Below are 22,367 nucleotides of genomic sequence, written 5' to 3'. Positions count from 1 at the left end.
GAGCTAAAGGACCTGGTCCTTTGTGAAAACTGCCTGAAAATTGAAAGGTCCCTTAGACCACTTGGATATAGCCTGCCTATGTAAAATGGACTAGAAACTAGTGAGCTAAAGGACCTGGTCCTTTGTGAAAACTGCCTGAAAATTAAAAGGTCCCTTGGACCACTTGGATATAGCCTGCCTATATAATATGGACTAGAACCTAGTGAGCTAAAGGACCTGGTCCTTTGTGAAAACTGCCTGAAAATTGAAAGGTCCCTTAGACCACTTGGATATAGCCTGCCTATGTAAAATGGACTAGAAACTAGTGAGCTAAAGGACCTGGTCCTTTGTGAAAACTGCCTGAAAATTGAAAGGTCCCTTAGACCACTTGGATATAGCCTGCCTATGTAAAATGGACTAGAACCTAGTGGGCTAAAGGACCTGGTCCTTTGTGAAAACTGCCTGAAAATTGAAAGGTCCCTTAGACCACTTGGATATAGCCTGCCTATATAAAATGGACTAGAACCTAGTGGGCTAAAGGACCAGGTCCTTTCAACCACTTGGATATAGCCTAATCTATACACAATAGGCTAAAACAAAGTGGACAGATGGACCAGGTCCTTTAGCCCACTTGATTTTAGACTCAACCGTGCCTGGAATCATCACAATAGTTATTTATGTATGAGGCACTTCCTGCTCCTCCTCCTCCCATTACTGCTTCCTGCACCAGTCCCTCTCAGGTGCTGCTGGTGGTAGATCTGGGGGCCGGGCTGCGCTCGCCTCTGGGCTGGGGGAACTGCAGTCTCCTCTCCGGTGAGTGAGTCTCTGCTTGGCGGCTGCGGTCGCTGCTGCTATGGGGTATTATTCCCCCGGTGACGCTGCTGCTATGGGGTATCATTCCCCCCGGTGACGCTGCTGTCACTCCCAGTGCTCTGTCCTCCTAACCCGGAGACACTACCCCTGTAACATGGCTCCTAATCCAGCTAGGCTCAGGGAGGACATGGTGCTAGGAAAGCGCTGTACACGGGCCCTGCACACGCCTCCTGTTCCTTGTCTACATAGTACACGCTGTGCGTGGTGCGGGCACCGAGAGCTGCTGAGTCTTGTAGTGCCTCTAGTGTCCTGCTCTGCATTACGGTGACAGCAGTGTTGCTATCCGATACACAAGCAGGAGTGCTATAAATGTCAGTCTGACTACGTGTGAACACTTGCATGCAACTTATTTGCATACAAGTTATTAGTGTCTGGTTTTCATTGCATAGTTTATTTTCTCGTTGAAGACCAACTTTTTGCATAAACAATAGCCGAATATTGCAGAATAATAAAACCTGATTTCCGTATGATAAAGCTATCAGCTGACGCAAGTGCAGTATCTTTGTGCCAACCTTTGTATATGTTGGACGCTTTAGTTTTCTGACCTGTGGAAGGGGCATTTTCCCTGTGTTCCCTGTGTAAAAAACCCCTAAAACACAAGGTTGTACCACACCGGCTCTTTGTATTCCAGAGTTTTTTAAACTAGAACGTGCTAGCATTAAACTTGGGATTCACTTACCCATTATCACACTTCAGTTCTGAGCCAGTGGTTCTCCCTCCTTTTCTACCTGGGTACAGCCAGGCAGTCCAGCTGTGTTCTCTGTGCCACCGAAATGTACAAAGCTAAATATTTATAAGAAATATAATTGCCATAACATAAAAATGTTTAGACCTCAAGATATATAAAAGCATTAAATGTGCTTTAAACAACAAAAGACAATAGAATTAATTGTACATATAAATTTCTCAAGTATTTTAAATACAAAAATACAAAATATTAATGACAATAAAACTATAGCCCACATGCTTTCTGTGTATTTTTAAAAGCTGTGTTAGATTCTAACAATTACAGGGATATATTTAAATTTTTTTTAATGATTACAACTTTGTTATTTTGTACCCTCTAGTTAGTAAAAATATTAACATGCACTATCATAATTGCTGTAATTAGGGCACTTTATCGTAAATGATCTAGATTTCACTAAACTGAGAATCTCTTATTTGGAAAGCACCAGTGATAATGTCACTGTATTATCTTTCTGTGAGGGTGCAAGTGTGATTCATGGGCGTAGAGATTCCTAGGACACTGGTTTTCATAGGGGCAGTTTCAATTGCTTTGGGCACCCGTACTGTAGCTCCCATCTGCAGTGACGGGAGCTATTCAATTGTTCGCATGACCAGTCTCTCACTGGTTGTGATGGCAGCATTCTAATGACCAAAATGAACGGGATTACCTGCTTAAAGTACCTTCTTCCATGCTAAATGTATGCGCTGCAGTTCAGGTGCATCCAGCACTCATGTCAGCCTCAAAGCCCTACTTTACATGGATTTCTGCTTGCACATCAGGAGGGTGCAAGCAGAAATCCACGATAAGTACTGCCTTGGCACCCAAAACAAGTAAACAGCTCCTGGTCACTTTAGACCATAGGTTCTCAAACTCGGTCCTCAGGACCCCACACAGTGCATGTTTTGCAGGTAACCCAGCAGGTGCACAGGTGTATTAATTACTCACTGACACATTTTAGAAGGTCCACATGTGGAGCTAATTATTTAACTTGTGATTCTGCGAGGAGACCTGCAAAACATGCACTGTGTGGGGTCCTGAGGACCGAGTTTAAGATCCAGTGCTTTAGACAGTAACTACAAGCAACCAAAACAATTGAATCTCATTTCCCCCAATATGTATGTTTAATTGTCAACTGCGTGTTTGTCCCCCCCACACAATTACAATTATATTTCTTGCATACTACTGATTGTCACAGCAAGTTGCTCAGGTTGAGAACTGGTGCTCTAAGAGGGAATTCAATGCAATGCTAGGCCTTCTACGGGGTGCCAGGGAAACTGGCGATGCCAGCAGGCGTCATGTGCCCTTGTGGAATGGCATATCGTGTCCTTCATACTCAATTGAATTCTCTGAATGTTCAGTTGTGACAGGAAGAGCATTTTCTATTCAATTCGACACAAAGTACATTGCGGGTTATTATGGGAAGTAATACCTTGTAAATATTTGCTTACACCTACATTGATAACAGGTGTTATATTATCACACAAAATGTTCTGACAGCACCCTACACCTACCTGTAGTGCTGATACAGGGAAAATTCAAACTACAGTCCTGATTCATACTTTGGCGATGTTTTCACAATTGAGCTAATATCCATAAACTGCACATGCATCACTGTCGCAAGTGGTTGACAGAAAGCGGACATTTTCTGGGAGGTAACGGAGTGACAGCAAAAATGTGGGCGTGTCAGAACCGTTGTTGGGGCATGTATCATCCGCCTGCAGCAAGCCTGTACGCAGGAATCACATCTCCGGCGCCTCTGTTGCAGCGTCCATTCTGAGTGACCATAGACTTACTACAGGAGTTAATGTTTTCCAGATCTGCGTCGATGCTGTGAACATTTATGTAGTTGCAGACAGCTGCGGAGGCTTCGGTGGTATACAAATCCCAGCGGCTGTTACATTAGCATGTTTTCGCACATCCTTGGAGTATAAAATCGCATTTGCAGCAGCATTAGTGCACAACTATGAAGCAGGGCCTATGAATCTTTCCAGTTTGGAAAACTGCTAGGGTGACACTGATAGCTATTCTACACAATCTCTCAAACATTAACAGAAAATTGCAAGTTGTAAATGAGGGTCAGGACTACAAAATTGCTGCAAATGCACTCGCTGCTGGCTTGTAGGGTGTGTCTGCTTGAAAAATATATTTTCTTTCTTTCTCTGAAGACCAGGGCATTTCTGTTTATGTGATATAAAATGGACACCATACTTCCACATATTTCATAGCCTAGAGATAATTATATATCGGGTGCTAGAAAGGGGTAGGGGATCACAAACAAACAGCAGACATGTATATTAATGGTTATCATTAATGTGGTTCATCAGTTTATTTTAAAAAATTTTGCTATCTGTCCCTAAATAAACTTATTTAATATTGGCAAACTGCTCTCACATTATATACATTTCTCCTCTGCTGTTCCTGCTATGTGTACTATAAAGGTGACATTTGTTGAAGGTAGTTTAAAATATAGTGGAATTGCATTCCAATTATGGGTTTGTGGGTGTGTGGTCTCTCCTCGGTGTAGTCTATGGGGTATGGTTACTAAGCAGTGGCTTTTGCAAGCCGCCAATTATCTGCATGTTTAAACCCGCAATGATATTAAACGCAAAACATACCACATAGTAAATGTACCAGTATGCATGTTGCATAGAAAACACCTGTGGTAAAGAACATACTGTAGGGGCAGATTTATTAAGTTTGGTGAAGTGATAAAGTGGAAGGTGATAACGCACCAGACAGTCAGCTCCTGTCATTTTTTCAAACCCAGCCTGTGACATGGTAGTTAGGAGCTGATTGGTTGGTGCGCTATCACCTTCCACTTTATCACTTCACCAGACTTAATAAATATGCCCCATAGGTCATCATCATTTCTGCTGCGGGGTACACTGGGCTCCACAAGGATAGACATTGGGGTGTAGAGTAGGATCTTGATCCGAGGCACCAACAGGCTCAAAAGCTTTGACTGTTCCCAAGATGCATAGCGCCGCCTCCTCTATAACCCTGCCTCCCTGCACAGGAGCTCAGTTTTGTAGTTGGTGCTGCAGATAGCAGGCACATAACAGAGGGGCTGCTTCAGGCAGCCCTAAGAAGAGCTTTTTAAGAAGAAAAGTGAAGACTTCAAGAGCTGCAGCAGTGTGTAGATGTCAGGAGACATTCACTGCTGCAGCTCCAGCTCTCCCTAGCGGCGCTGTACACTCCCGTACCCTGGTTGCCGGGTACCTATAGCGGGAGGCTCCGGTTTTCTTCTCGTCAGGCACACACGACTGGGGGTCTGCGGGATCGCGTGGCCGCGCTTCGGGAGGTGGTGAGTGGGTCCCGCTTGCGGGACCCGTGCTGTATCGCGATCTGGCACGGTCGGTGGGAGACGGGCCGCGTGCGCGCTGGTGGTGGACACTGTGGCATACAGGCGATCCCACTAGATCACCAGGGCATGGGTGCAGGTCAGGTTTTCTCTCTAAACCGTTTTACAGTAGCCCGCAGCACCAGGTGGTTTTGCCAGCAGGGGGATAAGGCTTAGACCTGGAGCCCCTCCCCCAGGGCGCCATTTACAGTAAATGTTCCCGCCCTGGAGCTGCATATCTGTCTCTCCCTCACTCCCTGTCAGTGTGTGGGTGCCATTTCTCTCAGCTACACTGTTCCTGGGACTGCTTGGGCAAATCCTCCTTTGTAAAGCCGCCTGATAGTCAACGCTGTGACTTTACAAGACACTTAAGTATTCTACATGTCATTTAGACAGTGATAGTTAAGAAACAGTGCATTTAGTCAAGGTTCTCTGGTACAAGTACCCTGTGATATACATCCAGTTCTTACTGTGCAGTGTTATATCTATTGACTACATAGCTATATACATAAGCTGGTCCAGTGCAGTATTATTGTTGGTAATAACCTCTGCATTGTACAACTGTGACTATATGTGTGTGCATTAGCTTGCTGGGTGATTTTCATTTCGTGTCTCTCATTCAACTTTCTATCCCTATATTCTATAACCTGAGGGGGCTTGGTGAGTCAGGTTTATAATACTGTAATATAGGATATTCACAAGATATACTCTAATTGTATTTCTCTAACGTCCTAGTGGATGCTGGGGACTCCGTAAGGACCATGGGGAATAGACAGGCTCCGCAGGAGACAGGGCACTCTAAGAGAATTAGGACTACTGGTGTGCACTGGCTCCTCCCTCTATGCCCCTCCTCCAGACCTCAGTTAGAATCTGTGTTCGGACGGAGCTGGGTGCATTCTAGTGAGATCTCCTGAGCTTGCTAATAAGAAAGTATTTTGTTAGGTTTTTTATTTTCAGAGAGATCTGCTGGCAACAGACTCTCTGCTACGTGGGACTGAGGGGAGAGAAGCAAACCTACTAACTGCGGATAGGTTGCGCTTCTTAGGCTACTGGACACCATTAGCTCCAGAGGGATCGAACACAGGAACTCACCCTTGATCGTCCGTTCCCGGAGCCGCGCCGCCGTCCCCCTCGCAGAGCCAGAAGACAGAAGCCGGCGAGTGAAGCAAGAAGACATCAAAATCGTTGGCAGAAGACTCCTGTCTTCATATGAGGTAGCGCACAGCACTGCAGCTGTGCGCCATTGCTCCCACACTAACCCACACATTCCGGTCACTGTAGGGTGTAGGGTGCAGGGGGGGGGGGCGCCCTGGGCAGCAATTAAGTACCTCCTGGCAAAATAGAGCATATATACAGCTCGGCACTGTATATATGCATGAACCCCCGCCATTATTTTTCACAAAATCGCGGGACAGAAGCCCGCCGCTGAGGGGGCGGGGCTTCTTCCTCAGCACTCACCAGCGCCATTTTCTCTCCACAGCTCCGCTGAGAGGAAGCTCCCCAGGCTCTCCCCTGCAGAAGCACGATAGAAGAGGGTGAAAAGAGAGGGGGGGCACATAAATTTGGCGTAAAAACAATATATACAGCAGCTACCGGGTTAACACTACGTTACTGTGTGATTCCTGGGTCATATAGCGCTGGGGTGTGTGCTGGCATACTCTCTCTCTGTCTCTCCAAAGGGCCTTGTGGGGGAACTGTCTTCAAATAGAGCATCCCCTGTGTGTCTGGTGTGTCGGTACGTGTGTGTCGACATGTCTGAGGTAAAAGGCTCCCCTAAGGAGGAGATAGAGCAAATATGTGTGTGTGAGGGTGTCTCCGTCGACAACGCCGACACCTGTTGGATATGTGTAATTAAGTGCTAAGGTGAATTTATTGCACAAAAGATTAGAGAACAGACAGGAAATCTACCCATGTCTGTCCCTCTGTCGCAGAGACCTTCAGTGTCTCTCAATGCTCAGTATCCAAAATAATAAACACTGATGTCGACACGGAGATTGACTCCAGTGTCGACTACGATAATGCAAAGTTACAGCCATAATGGCAGAAAAGTATTCAATATATGATTATTGTATTAAAAGATGATTTGCATATCACTGATGACTCATCTGTCCCTGACACAAGGGTACACATGTTTAAGGGGAAGAAAGCTGAGGTAAATTTCTCTCCTCTCATGAGGAAAAAGAGCGGGAATCTCCAGACAAGAGATTGCAGTGTCCCACAAAGAATTCTCAGGCAGTATCCTTTCCCCACTAGGGCCAGGATACGATGGGAATCTTCCCCTAGGGTGTCACGTTTGCCCAAAAGGTAACCTGTCGTAACAGCTATTCTCAGGGATCCTGCAGATAGCGTGCACATTCTGGTACACTACTCAGACCGGCGATTGTGTCGGCATGGGTTTATAGCACTGGGGCAGCGTGGACAGGTACCTTATCAGCAGAGATTGAGACCCTAGTATGTAGATATATATAGATATATGTATATATAGAGATTAAAAAGATGCTGTCTTAAGAGATTTTTATATATATATATATATATATATATATATATAACATGCCCAAAGAGACATGAGTATACTGGGTCCTAGAGACAAAGCTATGTCGATTTCTGCTTGACGTGTCCTGTAGAATATGCAATGGACAGATGATGCCGATTTAAGAGGCATATGGAAGGCTGAGGATTGTATGGAGAAGGGTTCTCGGACCTGGTCTCCACAGCTATAGCTGGTAATTCTGATGTTTTGCCTTATATTCCTGCACAGCCTAGGAAAGCACGACATTATCAAATGCAGCCTTTAGAACAAAGAAACAAGAAAGTCCGAGGGGCGTACTTTCTTGCCAGAGGCGGGGGCAGAGGAAAGAAGCTACACAACACAGCTAGGTCCCAGGAACAGAAGTCCTCCCCGGTCTCTACAAAAATCCACCGTATGTCACTGGGGCTCCACAGGCGGAGCTAGGCCCGGTGGGGGCACGCCTATGTAAGTTCAGCCACAAGTGGGTTCACTCCCTGTTAAATCCCTGGGCAATAGATAGTGTCTCAGGGAGGCAAGCTGGACTTTGAGAAGATGCCCCCTCACCGACGGCCCTGCCGGCTTCCCCCCACGAGAGGGAAACAGTGTTAACTGCAATTCACAAATTGTATCTTCAGCAGGTGGTGGTCAAGGTTCCCCTCCTTCAACAAGGAAAGGGTTGTTATTCGACCATGTTTGTAGTACTGAAACCGGACGGTTCGGTCAGACCCATATTGAATTTAAAATCCCTGAACATATACCTGAAAAGGTTCAAGTTCAAGATGGAATCGCTCAGAGCGGTCATCGCAAGCCTGGAAGGGGGGATTTTATGGTGTCTCTGGACATAAAGGATGCATACCTTCATGTCCCCATTTATCCACCGCATCAGGCGTACCTCAGATTTGTGGTACAGGATTGTCATTACCCATTCCAGACGTTGCCGCTTGGTCTGTCCACGGCACCGAGAATATTTACCAAGGTAATGGCAGAAATGATTGTGCTTCTGCGAAAGCAAGGAGTCACAATTATCCCATACTTGGACGATCTCCTTATAAAGGCGAGGTCCAGAGAGCAGTTGCTGATCAGCGTAGCACACTCTCGGGAAGTGTTGCAACAGCACGGCTGGATTCTGAATATTCCAAAGTCGCAGCTGATTCCTACGACACGTCTGCCCTTCCTGGGCATGATTCTGGACACAGACCAGAAGAAGGTTTTTCTCCCGGCGGAGAAGGCTCAGGAGCTCGTGACTCTGGTCAGAGGCCTCTTAAAACCAAAACAGGTGTCGGTGCATCAATGCACGTGAGTCCTGGGAAGGATGGTGGCGTCATACGAAGCCATTCCCTTCGGCAGGTTCCATGCGAGGACCTTTCAGTGGGATCTGTTGGACAGGTGGTCCGGATCGCATCTTCAGATGCAGCGGCTGATCACCCTATCCCCCAGGGCCAGGGTGTCTCTTCTGTGGTGGCTGCAGAGTGCTCACCTTATTGAGGGTCGCAGGTTCGGCATTCAGGACTGGGTCCTGGTGACCACGGATGCAAGCCTCCGAGGGTGGGGGGCAGTCACCAGGGAAGAAATTTCCAGGGTCTGTGGTCAAGTCAGGAGACTTGTCTGCAAATCAATATCCTGGAACTAAGGGCCATATACAACGCCCTAAGTCAAGCGGAGCCTCTGTTTCGCAACCAACCGGTGCTGATTCAGGCAGACAACATCACCGCGGTGGCTCATGTAAACCGCCAAGGCGGCACAAGGAGCAGGGTGGCGATGGCGGAAGCCACCAGAATTCTTCGCGGGGCGGAGAATCACGTAAAAGCACTGTCAGCAGTGTTCATTCCGGGAGTGGACAACTGGGAAGCAGACTTCCTCAGCAGGCACAACCTCCACCCTGGAGAGTGGGGACTTCATCAAGAAGTTTTCACGCAGATTACAAGTCGTGGGGAACTGCCACAGGTGGACATGATGGCATCCCGCCTCAACAAAAAGCTACAAATGTATTGCGCCAGGTCAAGAGACCCTCAGGCGATAGCTGTGTACGCACTAGTGACACCGTGGGTGTTCCAGTCGGTTTATGTGTTTCCTCCTCTTCCTCTCATACCCAAGGTGCTGAGAATCGTAAGGAAAAGAGGAGTGAGAACAATACTCATTGTTCCGGATTGGCCAAAAAGGACTTGGTATCCGGAACTGCAAGAAATGCTCACAGAGGACCCATGGCCTCTGCCTCTCAGACAGGATCTGTTGCAACAGGGGCCCTGTCTGTTCCAAGACTTACCGCGGCTGCGTTTGACGGCATGGCGGTTGAACGCCGGATCTTAGCAGAAAAAGGCATTCCGGATGAGGTTATTCCTACGCTAATAAAGGCTAGGAAGGACGTGACGGCTAAGCATTATCACCGTATATGGCGAAAATATGTTGCTCGGTGTGAGGCCAGGAATGCCCCTACAGAGGAATTCCAGCTGGGCCGTTTCCTTCACTTCCTACAGTCGGGTGTGACTTTGGGCTTAAAATTGGGGTCCATTAAGGTCCAGATTTCAGCCCTATCCATTTTCTTTCAAAAGGAACTGGCTTCTCATCCTGAAGTTCAGACGTTTGTAAAGGGAGTGCTGCATATTCAGCCCCTTTTGTGCCACCAGTGGCACCTTGGGATCTTAACGTGGTGTTGAGTTTCCTGAAATCACACTGGTTTGAGCCACTTAAAACCGTGGAGTTATAATATCTCACGTGGAAGGTGGTCATGCTGTTGGCCTTAGCTTTGGCTAGGCGTGTGTCAGAATTGGCGGCTTTGTCACACAAAAGCCCCTATCTGGTTTTCCATATGGACAGGGCAGAATTACGGACTCGTCCGCAATTTCTGCCAAAAGTGGTGTCATCTTTTCATTTGAACCAACCTATTGTGGTGCCTGCGGCTACTCGTGACTTGGAGGATGCCAAGTTACTAGAGGTAGTCAGGGCTTTGAAGGTTTATGTAGCCAGAAAGGCTGGAGTCAGGAAAACTGAGTCGCTGTTTATCCTGTATGCATCCAACAAGCTGGGTGCTCCGGCTTCAAAGCAAACTATTGCTCGCTGGATCTGTAACACGATTCAGCAGGCTCATTCTGCGGCTGGATTGCCGCCTCCAAAATCAGTAAAAGCCCATTCCACAAGGAAGGTGGGCTCTTCTTGGGCGGCTGTGCGAGGGGTCTCGGCATTACAGCTTTGCCGAGCAGCTACTTGGTCGGGTTCAAACACTTTTGCAAAATTCTACAAGTTTGATACCCTGGCTGAGGAGGACCTTGTGTTTGCCCATTCGGTGCTGCAGAGTCATCCGCACTCTCCCGCCCGTTTGGGAGCTTTGGTATAATCCCCATGGTCCTTACGGAGTCCCCAGCATCCACTAGGACGTTAGAGAAAATAAGATTTTACTTACCGGTAAATCTATTTCTCGTAGTCCGTAGTGGATGCTGGGCGCCCGTCCCAAGTGCGGACTTCTTCTGCAATGCTTGTATATAGTTATTGCTTACATAAGGGTTATGTTATGGTTGCATCAGGTTGGTCTGATGCTCTGTTGTTGTTCATACTGTTAACTGGGTACGTTTATCACGAGTTATACGGTGTGATTGGTGTGGCTGGTATGAGTCTTACCCTGGATTCCAAAATCCTTTCCTTGTAATGTCAGCTCTTCCGGGCACAGTTTCCTTAACTGAGGTCTGGAGGAGGGGCATAGAGGGAGGAGCCAGTGCACACCAGTAGTCCTAATTCTTTCTTAGAGTGCCCTGTCTCCTGCGGAGCCCGTCTATTCCCCATGGTCCTTATGGAGTCCCCAGCATCCACTACGGACTACGAGAAATAGATTTACCGGTAAGTAAAATCTTATTTTTTCTCTGATTTTAGTCACCATATCTCTCCTGTATCCCTGCTTGTGCTGACTACACTGCGCAGGGGTTTGGGCAAGAGGTATTGTGCTGCTGACAATTGTACTGTGTTACCTGATATTGCAAGTTATATCATGTCTGCTTCTGAGGATAACGGTTCTGGGGCTGAACACACTACTGGTGTTGCTGACGCCACAGATCCCTATGAGGAGATATAGCAGCTGGGGGCTCTGGTTCTGGCGGCTCCTTGCCCCCCAGTGGGACTGTGGCAACGGGGGTCCATAATGACCCACCGTGGGCTACCTTCTCCACACTTCTGAATACGCTAGTTACTAAACTAACGCCCCTATGGGACCTCCTACGCTGGTTCAACCGTATGTGGTCCCCGCGGCTAACCCGCCGTGGGCAGATTCCTTGTCTGCTCAATTGAAGAAATTGAACCAGTCTTTGACTACTAAAAGGTCTGACCCTCGCTCGCCTAAGACCAAAGGGTCCTCTAAGCAAGCTCTTACCTCCTCACAATCCACTGCTGTCACTGACACCTCGTCTAATGAAGATGGCGATCACACTGACCCCACAGATTCTGACACAGATACTGCTGATGGGGAGGGTAGTTCACAAGTGAATGATCCTGATCTTTTGGAGGCTATTAAGTTGATTCTACAGATTACGGATGATCCCTAGCCATCCGTCCCTCCTAAGAACCAGATAGGTTCAAGCGTCAGAAGGTGGTTAAACAGGTTTTACCTCATTCTGATCACCTGGTGGATATACAAGAAGATGCTGGCTCGCTATTCCCTCGCGCCAGAGCTGTCAAAAAATTGGGAAATGCCCCCTCTAGTGGACTCGCATGTGGCAAGGATGGTGGTTTCCTCAGCTCTACCTGTCACTACCGTCACGTCTCTGAAAGAGCCTACGGATAAATGTGTGGAGGGTTGTCTGAAAGCGATTTACACCCTCACGGGTGCTGCCCAAAGGCCCACTATTGCAGCGACATGGGCTGCAGAGGCTATTGAAGCGTGGGCCCTAGAGTTAGAAGCTGAAATCTCTTCAGGCCATGCTAGACAGTGCTTGTCATATATTGTCACTGCTTCTCACTATATTAAAGAGGCGGCTTTTGATGCCGGTGTTCTAGCAGCCAAGGCCTCTACTACGTCAGTCCTGGCTCGCCGGATATTGTGGCTGAGATCCTGGTCCGTGGATCTGGATTCTAGCAAAACCCTGGAGGTACTCCCTTTCAAGGGAGATATTCTGTTTGGGGAGGACTTAAATAAGATAGTGGCTGATTTGGCTACTGCCAAAACTGCCTGTTTGCCAAGTACCGCTCATTCTGTGTCGAAGGCTAAAAGTACTTCTTTCGTCCTTCAGGTAAAGCAAAAGGTCAGGCGTACCACAAACAGGCCCGCACTTCCAAACCTGGTAATTCCAAAGCCCAAAAGAGCCTGGGCTGCCCGTCAGCCAGCTTCCAAGACCGATAAGCCTGCCGTATGACGGGGCGGGCCTCCCCCTGGGGGATCCCAGGGTGAGGGGCCGGCTTCTAGGGTATACCCAGGATTGGTTGAAGTCCACTTCAGATGCCTGGGTAAGGGAAGTCGTCACTCGAGGTTACGCCATAGCCTTCAAAAACCGCCCCCCTCAACGATTTTGCCTGACAGACGTCCCTTTGGACCAGACAAAGGCAAAAACTCTTCATTCAGTGGTACAGACCCTCCTGGACACAGGAGTGGTAGTACAGGTGCCTCTTGCTCAGAAAGGCCAGGGGTACTATTCTCCGCTATGTCTAGTCCTGAAACCGAATGGGTCCTCCCGGCCCATTCTCAACCTCAAGGCATTGAACAAGTTTGTGAGAGTCTCCAAGTTCCGTATGGAAACCCTTCGCTCTATCGTTCTGGCCTTGGAACCTGGGGATTATATGGTCTACCTTTTGGTTTAACCACGGCTCCGCAAGTCTTCACCAAGGTTATGGCGGTGATACTCCGCCGTCAAGGGGTCAGGATCCTACCGTATATCTGGACGACTTGTTGATCCTGGAAATAACCCCAGAAATTCTCCTACGTCACCTAGATCTGACTGTCCGGTTTCTGCAAGCCCACGGGTGGCTCATCAACTGGAAGAACTCCTCCCTGGCCCCTGCTCAGAGCATGGTGCACCTGGGAGCGCTATTGGACACACACAACCAGCGGTTGTTCTTGTCTGAGGAGAAAGTCCTGAAGCTTCAGGACAGGATTCGTTGCTTCCTCTCTCGTCCGCAAGTGTCGATACATTCGGCGATGCAAGTGCTGGGCCTCATGGTGTCAGCATTCGACATGGTGGAGTATGCTCAATTCCATTCTTGCCCCCTCCAGAGGCTGATTCTGGCCAAGTGGGACGGCTTGCCTCACCGAATCAGGTCTCACATGATCTCATTGACTCCGGAGGTCCGTTTGTCGCTGTACTGGTGGCTTCAGGACCAACGATTGTACAGGGGCCGTCCCTTCTGGATATCCGACTGGATCCTGTTGACGACAGATGCCAGTCTAAGGGGTTGGGGCGCGGTGTTGGAGCAACACTTCCTTCAGGGTCGGTGGACCAAGGAGGAGTCTCTCCTGCCGATCAACATTCTGGAATTGCGGGCGGTCTTCAACTCATTGAACCTGGCCCAGCATTTAATTCAGAACCGTCCTGTTCAAGTAGTCGGACAACGCCACCACTGTGGCCTACATAAATCATCAAGGCGGCACTCGAAGCCGCTTGGCAATGAAGGAAGTTTCACGGATTCTTCAATGGGTGGAACGCCATCTACCGGCCATATCGGTGATATTTATTCCGGGAGTCCTGAATTGGGAAGCGGACTTTCACAGTCGTCAGGACGTACACGCCGGAGAGTGGGGCCTCCATTCAGAAGTGTTTCAACTCCTAGTGGAAAGGTGGGGCCTTCCAGACGTGGATCTGATGGCGTCTCGAAACAATCACAAGGTTCCGGTCTTCGGAGCAAGGACAAGGGATCCTCAAGCAGCATTCGTGGATGTGCTGGCGGTGCCGTGGAAGTTTCGGCTGCCGTACGTGTTCCCTCCGGTGTCACTCCTGCCCAGGGTAATTCGGAAGTTCAAGCAGGAAGGAGGAATCCTGCTTCTCATAGCTCCAGCGTGGCCCAGACGGCACTGGTTCTCAGACCTCCAGGGCCTCTCGTCAGAGCGTCCAATTCTACTTCCACAACACCCAGACCTCCTCGTTCAGGGCCCCTGTGTCTACCAGGCTGTCTTTGACGGCGTGGCTCTTGAAGCTTCCGTCTTGAGGGCTAAAGGGTTTTCTGAGGCGGTCATTCAAACTATGTTGCGGGCCCGGAAACCGGCTTCTGCTCGGATTTACCATAGGGTCTGGCATTCTTACTTTGTTTGGTGCGCATCTAACAATTATGACGATTCCAAGTTTAGTACAGCCAAGTTGTTGGCTTTTCTTTAGCAGGGCCTGGACTTAGGCCTGCATCTGGCCTCCCTCAAGGTTCACATTTCTGCCTTGTCGGTGTGGTTTCAGAGAAAAATTGCGACCTTACCTGATGTGCATACCTTTACTCAGGGTGTGTTGCGTATCCAACCTCCCTATGTCCCGCCTGTGGCTCCTGGGACTTGTCAGTGGTTTTGGAGGCGTTACAAGAGTCTCCGTTTGAACCTCTTGGTTCAGCTGATCTTAAGTGGCTTTCCCTTAAGGTGGTGTGTCTGCTGGCTATTGCCTCAGCTAGAAGAGTGTCGGATTTGGGTGCCTTGTCTTGTAGTTCCCCATGTCTGATATTTCACCGTGACCGGGCGGTTCTTAGGACTCGTCCCGGATATTTACCTAATATCTCTTAGTTCCACCTTAATCAGGAGATTGTGGTTCCAGCACTTGTTTCTCCTGATCTGTCTTCCAAAGAGCGGTCTTTGGATGTGGTACGGGCTCTCCGTATCTATGTGAAGCGAACTGCTTCTATTAGGAAATCTGATTCTCTCTGTGTTCTGTTTGGATTTCACAAACGTGGCTGGCCTGCTCACAAGCAGACTTTGGCTAGATGGATTAGAATGGTAATTGCACATGCTTATGTACAGGCTGGTCTGTCAGCTCCTGCTCACATTACGGCCCATTCTACTCGGTCCGTTGGACCTTCTTGGGCGGCCCGTCGTGGTGTGACCCTTGCAATTGTGCAAGGCGGCTATGTGGTCCTCAGTGAACACGTTCATAAGGTTCTATGCCTTCGATACTGCCGCTTCCCAGGATGCCGGGTTCTTATGCCCGCTACAGTGCGTCCCCTCCCATAAGGAACTGCTTTAGGACATCCCCAATGTCTATCCTTGTGGAGCCCAGTGTACCCCGCAGCAGAAAACGAGATTTAAACCGTTGTCAAATCTGTTTCTGCGAGGTACACTGGGCTCCACAAGGCGCCCACCCTGACGCACTTAGCTTTGGGTTGGTATGGCATTAGCCGCTGACACTTCTGTCATGAGTGTGTGGTGTATGTGGCTACTAACTGTTGTTGTCTCTTTTCCTGCTACTGCATTGGGCTGGTTAACTAAAAACTGAGCTCCTGTGCAGACAGACGGGGTTATAGAGGAGGTGGCGCTATGCATCTTGGGAACAGTCAAAGCGTTTGAGCCTGTTGGTGCCTCGGATCAAGATCCTACTCTACACCCCAATGTCTATCCTTGTGGAGCCCAGTGTACCTCGCAGAAAGAGATTTAACAACGGTAAGTTCTTACCATAAACCTCGTTTTTGTGGTTAGTTTTCATGTGCATTTGAAATTAGAAAATGACTTTTTTTTTTTCTTTCCCCCCGCCCCCCCAACCCTTTGGATGTTCTTACCAAGTCCAGTAGAGAGATGGTGTCGCACTGGGGAAAGCGCCTTCTGACACTCTTTGCCCTATCCACTTTATCTCTGGTGGAATGTTTCACAGATGATGAGATACCAGATGAGTGGCTGCTCCTCCATGTGGTCCAGGGACAAATAGGGGCCGGAAATTACAGTTATCTCAGACTTAACCAGGAAGGAAGAATAATACTGGAGATGAAGAGTCTGAGAGGCGATGCAGACATGTATGTTTCTGATTCAACGCTTAATCCCAGTTTTGATGTGTATGAGCTACAATCTACAACATGTGGCCTGGATGTAATAGTTGTTCCAGACCATTTTCACCGCCCAGTGGGAATTGGAATCTATGGCCATCCATTTTACATAGACAGTGAGTTTGAAATTAAAGTTTATTTTGACCGAACAATTCATGAGGACCCTTTTGCTGGAGCCTCGTATGACCCTGAACAGCTTGAAGCAAGTCAGAAACAGCAAAGACAAGTCCCACTGGAAACATCTCAAGATGAAGAACCAATGCTACGGACTATACTCATAGGGATTCTCAAGATAGTTTTAGAGATTCTTTTCTAAGTGCTATTATATTTGTATTCAGTACACCGAAACTCAGTGAAGTTTGTACTTTGTAATGAGAACTGGAATTTTCCATTAAAAATAAAGGACAGTGTCCAGGATATAAACTATAGAGCAGCATTCCCATGTATTTTTGTAATGCATGTCTGATAAGCAGCTGTCTGCTTTGAAATACAGTAATACCCTTTGTGACTTCTAGTAATTAGCAACTATGTTATAAAAGCCATAAATGTTTAAAAGTCCTAGAGTGGTATCCTATTAAGCCCAATGTAATTTCAGCCAATTAAAATAGCTGGATCTCACGATTAATGACCGATGGTAATCATCGTGGTACCCAATTAGAGGCCATTTTAATTGGCCAAAGTTGGACCCACAATTGAACACAAAACATAAGATCGGGGTTAAGTCCCCGATCCAATGTGGTATTGCTTAACGGGGATTATGCTTTGGGTGCCTGTGGCACCCAAAGCATAATCCTCAATAAGTGCTGGCATTGGGTGCTAATAGGATAGCCCCTGGCGATCTTATTAACAGCAGTAAAGTACCGCTGCTAATAGGATACCGCCCCATGTGTCACTATGGGTATATTATGGCTAAAACAGCTATAGGAGAGATGTATTTATAGATCCAGGCAATGTACTACTGCTCTTTAGGCTGCCTACAGGATAGAAGTGGCATTATACCAACAGTGGGTTAAGTTTTTAAAAAAACAAGTTGATTCAATTGAACGCAAATTGAATAGCACCGGAAAGGATATATCGGCGCTATTCAATTCAGCACACTGTTTAGTCTCGACTAGTGGATTTCTGCTCACACCACTCCTGGGGTGCGAGCAGAAATCCGACAAAACTAGTGCCGCAATGCTGTTTTGTGCCCTAGATTCTTCTCTAAGTGCTATTATATTTGTATTCAGTACACCGCTGAGGGGCACATATGTCGGAGAATGCCCGTTCTCCTGCCTAAACACCATTTAAGGCGCGAGTACGGACAGTCTCCGACAAAGCAGCATGCCGAATTAAATAGCGCAGGGCTTCCTGGCGCTATTCAATTCGCGTTCAAATGAACTGACCCCAAAGTGACTGAAGAGGAAACCAACATTACAAATATTTTTTGCCATTGTCTTTACAGTTTATCGAATCAGCAAGAAACCTTATGCCATTGCAGGGTGTACAGCTTGGCAACATCTTATTGCCAGTCTAATTTGACTGGTTGGAACGAAAACCTGATTGTGTATGGGAGGAAATGACAATCAACCATTTGAGCTCAAATGTGAGAAAATGTAAAAATAATAAAAAAAATTTCAGATAAATTGGTTAGATCAAATGTACACACCTCAAGGTGTGTACCCAGCCAAGACTGGCTTTCCCAAAGGGAAGCTTGATCTGCACAGTAGCATATACTGTATTTTTCAGTAGTGTATTATGACACAGTATAACACCTAGAACAGTATCGCATTAGCCATGATAATTACTGCAAATAATTACTGTCCCCGGGGCTGTCCAATTAGCCCCAATGCCGGCACTTAACAAATTTTCTGATGCGAAAATAAATAGGATCTGTAGAAAGTCGCAGGCCTATGTGTTTTTGTGCAAATGGCAGATTTTTCAGGTGGAAAAACCGGGGGGTTAATTGGACAGCAGCCCCTCCCCCATTTTTCACATCTAAAAATCTAATCGGATAGTCCCCTTAATATTGAAATAGACATAACCAGAAGTCTTGAGCTCTTATCTGCTATTCCAAATTGCATTAAATACTGCGGCATAAAATAGATGGGTAAGGATGGCAGCTCATGTAATTCTGTGATAAATAATATTACAGACTGGGGGAGTGAGAAAATGTTTATTTTTTCATGCCTGTTACACCTTCCTACATCTTAATGTACATTTGTGTAGAGAATACACCAAGTGGTAAATGAGTGTGGTTGCCAAGAGAAGCACTGTTTAAATACAACACATTTCCTTTATCTATATTGTACTAAAGAATATCTGAGAAATGTATCTATATGGGACAATTTAGTCCTTGTGTTTACACTGAAACGGTACAGCATTAATGAACGCAGGAAAAAAAAATCATAATATGGACTACTTTTTTAAATAAGTTTCTTACTACCTTATGCACATATGTAAATTGATCATTCAGAATATATTTTATGTAAAACAGATTTAACGTAAATACAGACTGGTATCTGTAGATAGGCATTTTTTTTGTAGTAACATGCATTGGGAATAAAATGTTATTAGCTGTTGCGATTTCCCCCCCCCTTCTTTTGTATGAAGGTCATGAAAGTTCTGTTGTCTCTACTCACTAGCCATTATATACATATAAAATATATGTACAATGTCTTGATTTTGCATAGTAATAGGTGGCTGGATTACTTACGACCATCATGGTATGAAATCTTCAATAATTGCAGTTTTCAAAATATATACCTTCTGCTCATTAGTCTATAACATAATACACATTCAGTAAAAAAAAAAAAAAACAACCCTATTATAAACTTATACCCCTTTCACATCGTCAGAATAAGCTGGGTTATTGCCGTGTTGATCCGGATCAAGGTGCAGTGGGATAGCGAAAAAGTGAAATTACCCGGGTTGAGCAACCCGTCATTTTAACCTGAGAGTAAAGCTGGGTTAAACACGGGTCGGATCCGAGTCAACATGAGATTCGAGGGTCTGACCCAGGCTATTGAACCAGCGACTCAAAAAAAGGCGCCGATTGGATATTCCGGTATCTCCCTTGATGATGACATCAGCCACAGACCTAGACACACAGGCAGCACACTGCAGACGTAAAGAGCAGCATTTTAGAAGTTCAGCAGTGTGTGGTTTAATTATCATGGCCAATTGGAGTGATGAGTTGAGGGAGCTGTTGAGGATGAGGAAGCTGGTATGACCGTATGCTACAGAATGTCAGAAGGTGAAATAACCTCTCACTGGCTGTATCAAACAACAGTACAGTAGAAACAATCAATCATGAACTCATGGCTACACACGCGCTCCATCCGCCACGATTGCTGCAATGCTGTGAGCAGTCCCCACCCCCTCCTTTTGTTTCCTTTTGACACCATCTTTGTGAGCCAGAAAAAGTACATTTTAAATGACATCCATATTGTTTACGCAGGTGACTTGCGTTCAGTGTGAGAGAGGCCAAACCAGGAATAATCTGGGTCGAAAGTGCAGTGTGAAAGGGTCTGACCCAGGTTTGTGATGTGAAAGCAGTATTAATAACTGGAGGTGCTGGATCCAAACCATCTTGTTCATGGGTAAAGAAGGGAAGCATACAAAAGATTGGTGTTAGATACACAATTGCAGACGCGCAATGTCTTCAGCACCATCTGTTATTCACCAGATTAATGGTGTTGGGTTCCACAAGATATCTTCTGAGAATTTTTTTTATTACTTGAATTTCACTTTGGTGCCAATCTGTTAGCAATAGTTACCATGCATCCATACAGCCATTATTACCGTGAACGCAATATGAAATGTATAACAAGCTTTATGTTAAGAACTTACCGTTGTTAAAGCTCTTTCTGCAAGGTACACTGGATTCCACAAGGATTAACATAGAGTGTAGAATAGGATCTTGATCCGAGGCACCAACAGGCTCAAAGCTTTGACTGTTCCCAAGATGCACAGCGCCGCCTCCTCTATAACCCTGCCTCCGTGTACAGGAGCTCAGTTTCATTAACCAGTCCAATGCAGTAGCAGGTACCAGAGACGACTATCGCCAGTAGCAAAGTACACAACACACTCCACTACAGGAGAGGGTGGCAGCGGCAAATGCCACACGAACCCAAAGAAGCCAAGTGCATCAGGGAGGGCGCCTAGTGGAGCCCAGTGTACCACGCAGAAGGAGATTTAATAACGGTAAGTTCTTACCATATATCTCATTTCTCTAACGTCCTAAGTGGATACTGGGGACTCCGTAAGGACCATGGGGAATAGCGGCTCCGCAGGAGACTGGGCACATCTAAAGAAAGCTTTAGGACTATCTGGTGTGCACTGGCTCCTCCCCCTATGACCCTCCTCCAAGCCTCAGTTAGATCTCTGTGCCCGAACGAGAAGGGTGCACACTAGGGGCTCTCCTGAGCTTCTTAGTGAAAGTTTTAGTTTAGGTTTGTTATTTTCAGTGAGACCTGCTGGCAACAGGCTCACTGCATCGAGGGACTAAGGGGAGAAGAAGCGAACTCACCTGCGTGCAGAGTGGATTGGGCTTCTTAAGCTACTGGACATTAGCTCCAGAGGGACGATCACAGGCCCAGCTTGGATGGATCCCAGAGCCGCGTCGCCGGCCCCCTTACAGAGCCAGAAGGCAGAAGAGGTCCGGAAAATCGGCGGCAGAAGACGTCCTGTCTTCAACAAGGTAGCGCACAGCACTGCAGCTGTGCGCCATTGCTCTCAGCACACTTCACACTCCGGTCACTGAGGGTGCAGGGCGCTGGGGGGGGGCGCCCTGAGACGCAATAATAAACACCTTGGATGGCAAAAAATGCATCACATATAGCTCCTGGGCTATATGGATGCATTTAACCCCTGCCAAAATACATAAAAAAACGGGTGATAAGGCCGCCGATAAGGGGGCGGAGCCTATCTCCTCAGCACACTGGCGCCATTTTCCCTCACAGCTCCGTTGGAGGGAAGCTCCCTGGCTCTCCCCTGCAGTCACTACACTACAGAAAGGGTTAAAAAAGAGAGGGGGGCACAAATTAGGCGCAGTATTAACTATACAGCAGCTATAAGGGGAAAAACACTTATATAAGGTTATCCCTGTATATATATAGCGCTCTGGTGTGTGCTGGCAAACTCTCCCTCTGTCTCCCCAAAGGGCTAGTGGGGTCCTGTCCTCTATCAGAGCATTCCCTGTGTGTGTGCTGTATGTCGGTACTTTTGTGTCGACATGTATGAGGAGAAAAATGATGTGGAGACGGAGCAGATTGCCTGTAATAGTGATGTCACCCCCTAGGGGGTCGACACCTGAGTGGATGAACTGTTGGAAGAAATTACGTGACAGTGTCAGCTCTGTATAAAAGACAGTGGTTGACATGAGACAGCCGGCTACTCAGCTTGTGCCTGTCCAGACGTCTCATAGGCCGTCAGGGGCTCTAAAGCGCCCGTTACCTCAGATGGCAGATATAGACGCCGACACGGATACTGACTCCAGTGTCGACGGTGAAGAGACAAATGTGACTTCCAGTAGGGCCACACGTTACATGATTGAGGCAATGAAAAATGTTTTACACATTTCTGATAATACGAGTACCACCAAAAAGGGGTATTATGTTCGGTGAGGAAAAACTACCTGTAGTTTTCCTGAATCTGAGAAATTAAATGAGGTGTGTGATGATGCGTGGGTTTCCCCCGATAACAACTGATAATTTCTAAAATGTTATTGGCATTATATCCTTTCCCGCCAGAGGTTAGGGTGCGTTGGGAAACACCCCCTAGGGTGGATAAAGCGCTCACACGCTTGTAAGGGTTCTATCCTCTCCTGAGATGGCCGCCCTTAAGGATCCTGCTGATAGAAAGCAGGAGGGTATCCTAAAAAAAGCAAATTATACTTACCGATAATTTCATTTCTCCGAGGTACTTCATGGCAGCCCTTACTCTTGGGATTGTATCCCATTCCTAGACTTAGACAGGGAATCCTTTCAACACTTTAGGACCACCCACCTTGGGTATATAGCCCTGCTCCTCCCCTTCCTCCA

The 22,367-nt window shown here is 47.1% G+C and overlaps 1 protein-coding gene across 2 annotated transcripts; it reads left to right on the top strand.

The window, feature by feature from the left end:
• Positions 1-666: 666 nt before the first annotated feature.
• Positions 667-16,772, top strand: C4H6orf120 (chromosome 4 C6orf120 homolog). Of its 2 annotated transcripts, none has more exons than XM_063917762.1 (2): positions 667-792; positions 16,088-16,772. In XM_063917762.1, exon 2 carries the CDS (start codon positions 16,100-16,102, stop codon positions 16,658-16,660), a length of 561 nt encoding a protein of 186 aa, XP_063773832.1. In that variant the 5' UTR covers positions 667-792; positions 16,088-16,099; the 3' UTR covers positions 16,661-16,772. The 2 variants fall into 2 exon arrangements, with proteins under 2 accessions (XP_063773832.1, XP_063773833.1); XM_063917763.1 differs by having other exon boundaries at positions 683-792; positions 16,093-16,772.
• Positions 16,773-22,367: the final 5,595 nt, after the last annotated feature.

The sequence above is a fragment of the Pseudophryne corroboree genome, chromosome 4 (genome assembly GCF_028390025.1).
Source record: "Pseudophryne corroboree isolate aPseCor3 chromosome 4, aPseCor3.hap2, whole genome shotgun sequence".
NCBI classification, from domain to species: Eukaryota; Metazoa; Chordata; class Amphibia; order Anura; family Myobatrachidae; genus Pseudophryne; species Pseudophryne corroboree.
The sequence above is the reverse complement of the archived record's forward strand: the minus strand, read 5'-3'. Positions and strand labels throughout refer to the sequence as shown.

Coding starts and splice junctions, on each gene's coding strand:
- C4H6orf120 (XM_063917762.1), top strand. CDS start 16,100: ATGGTGTCGCACTGGGGAAAGCGCCTTCTGACACTCTTTGCCCTATCC.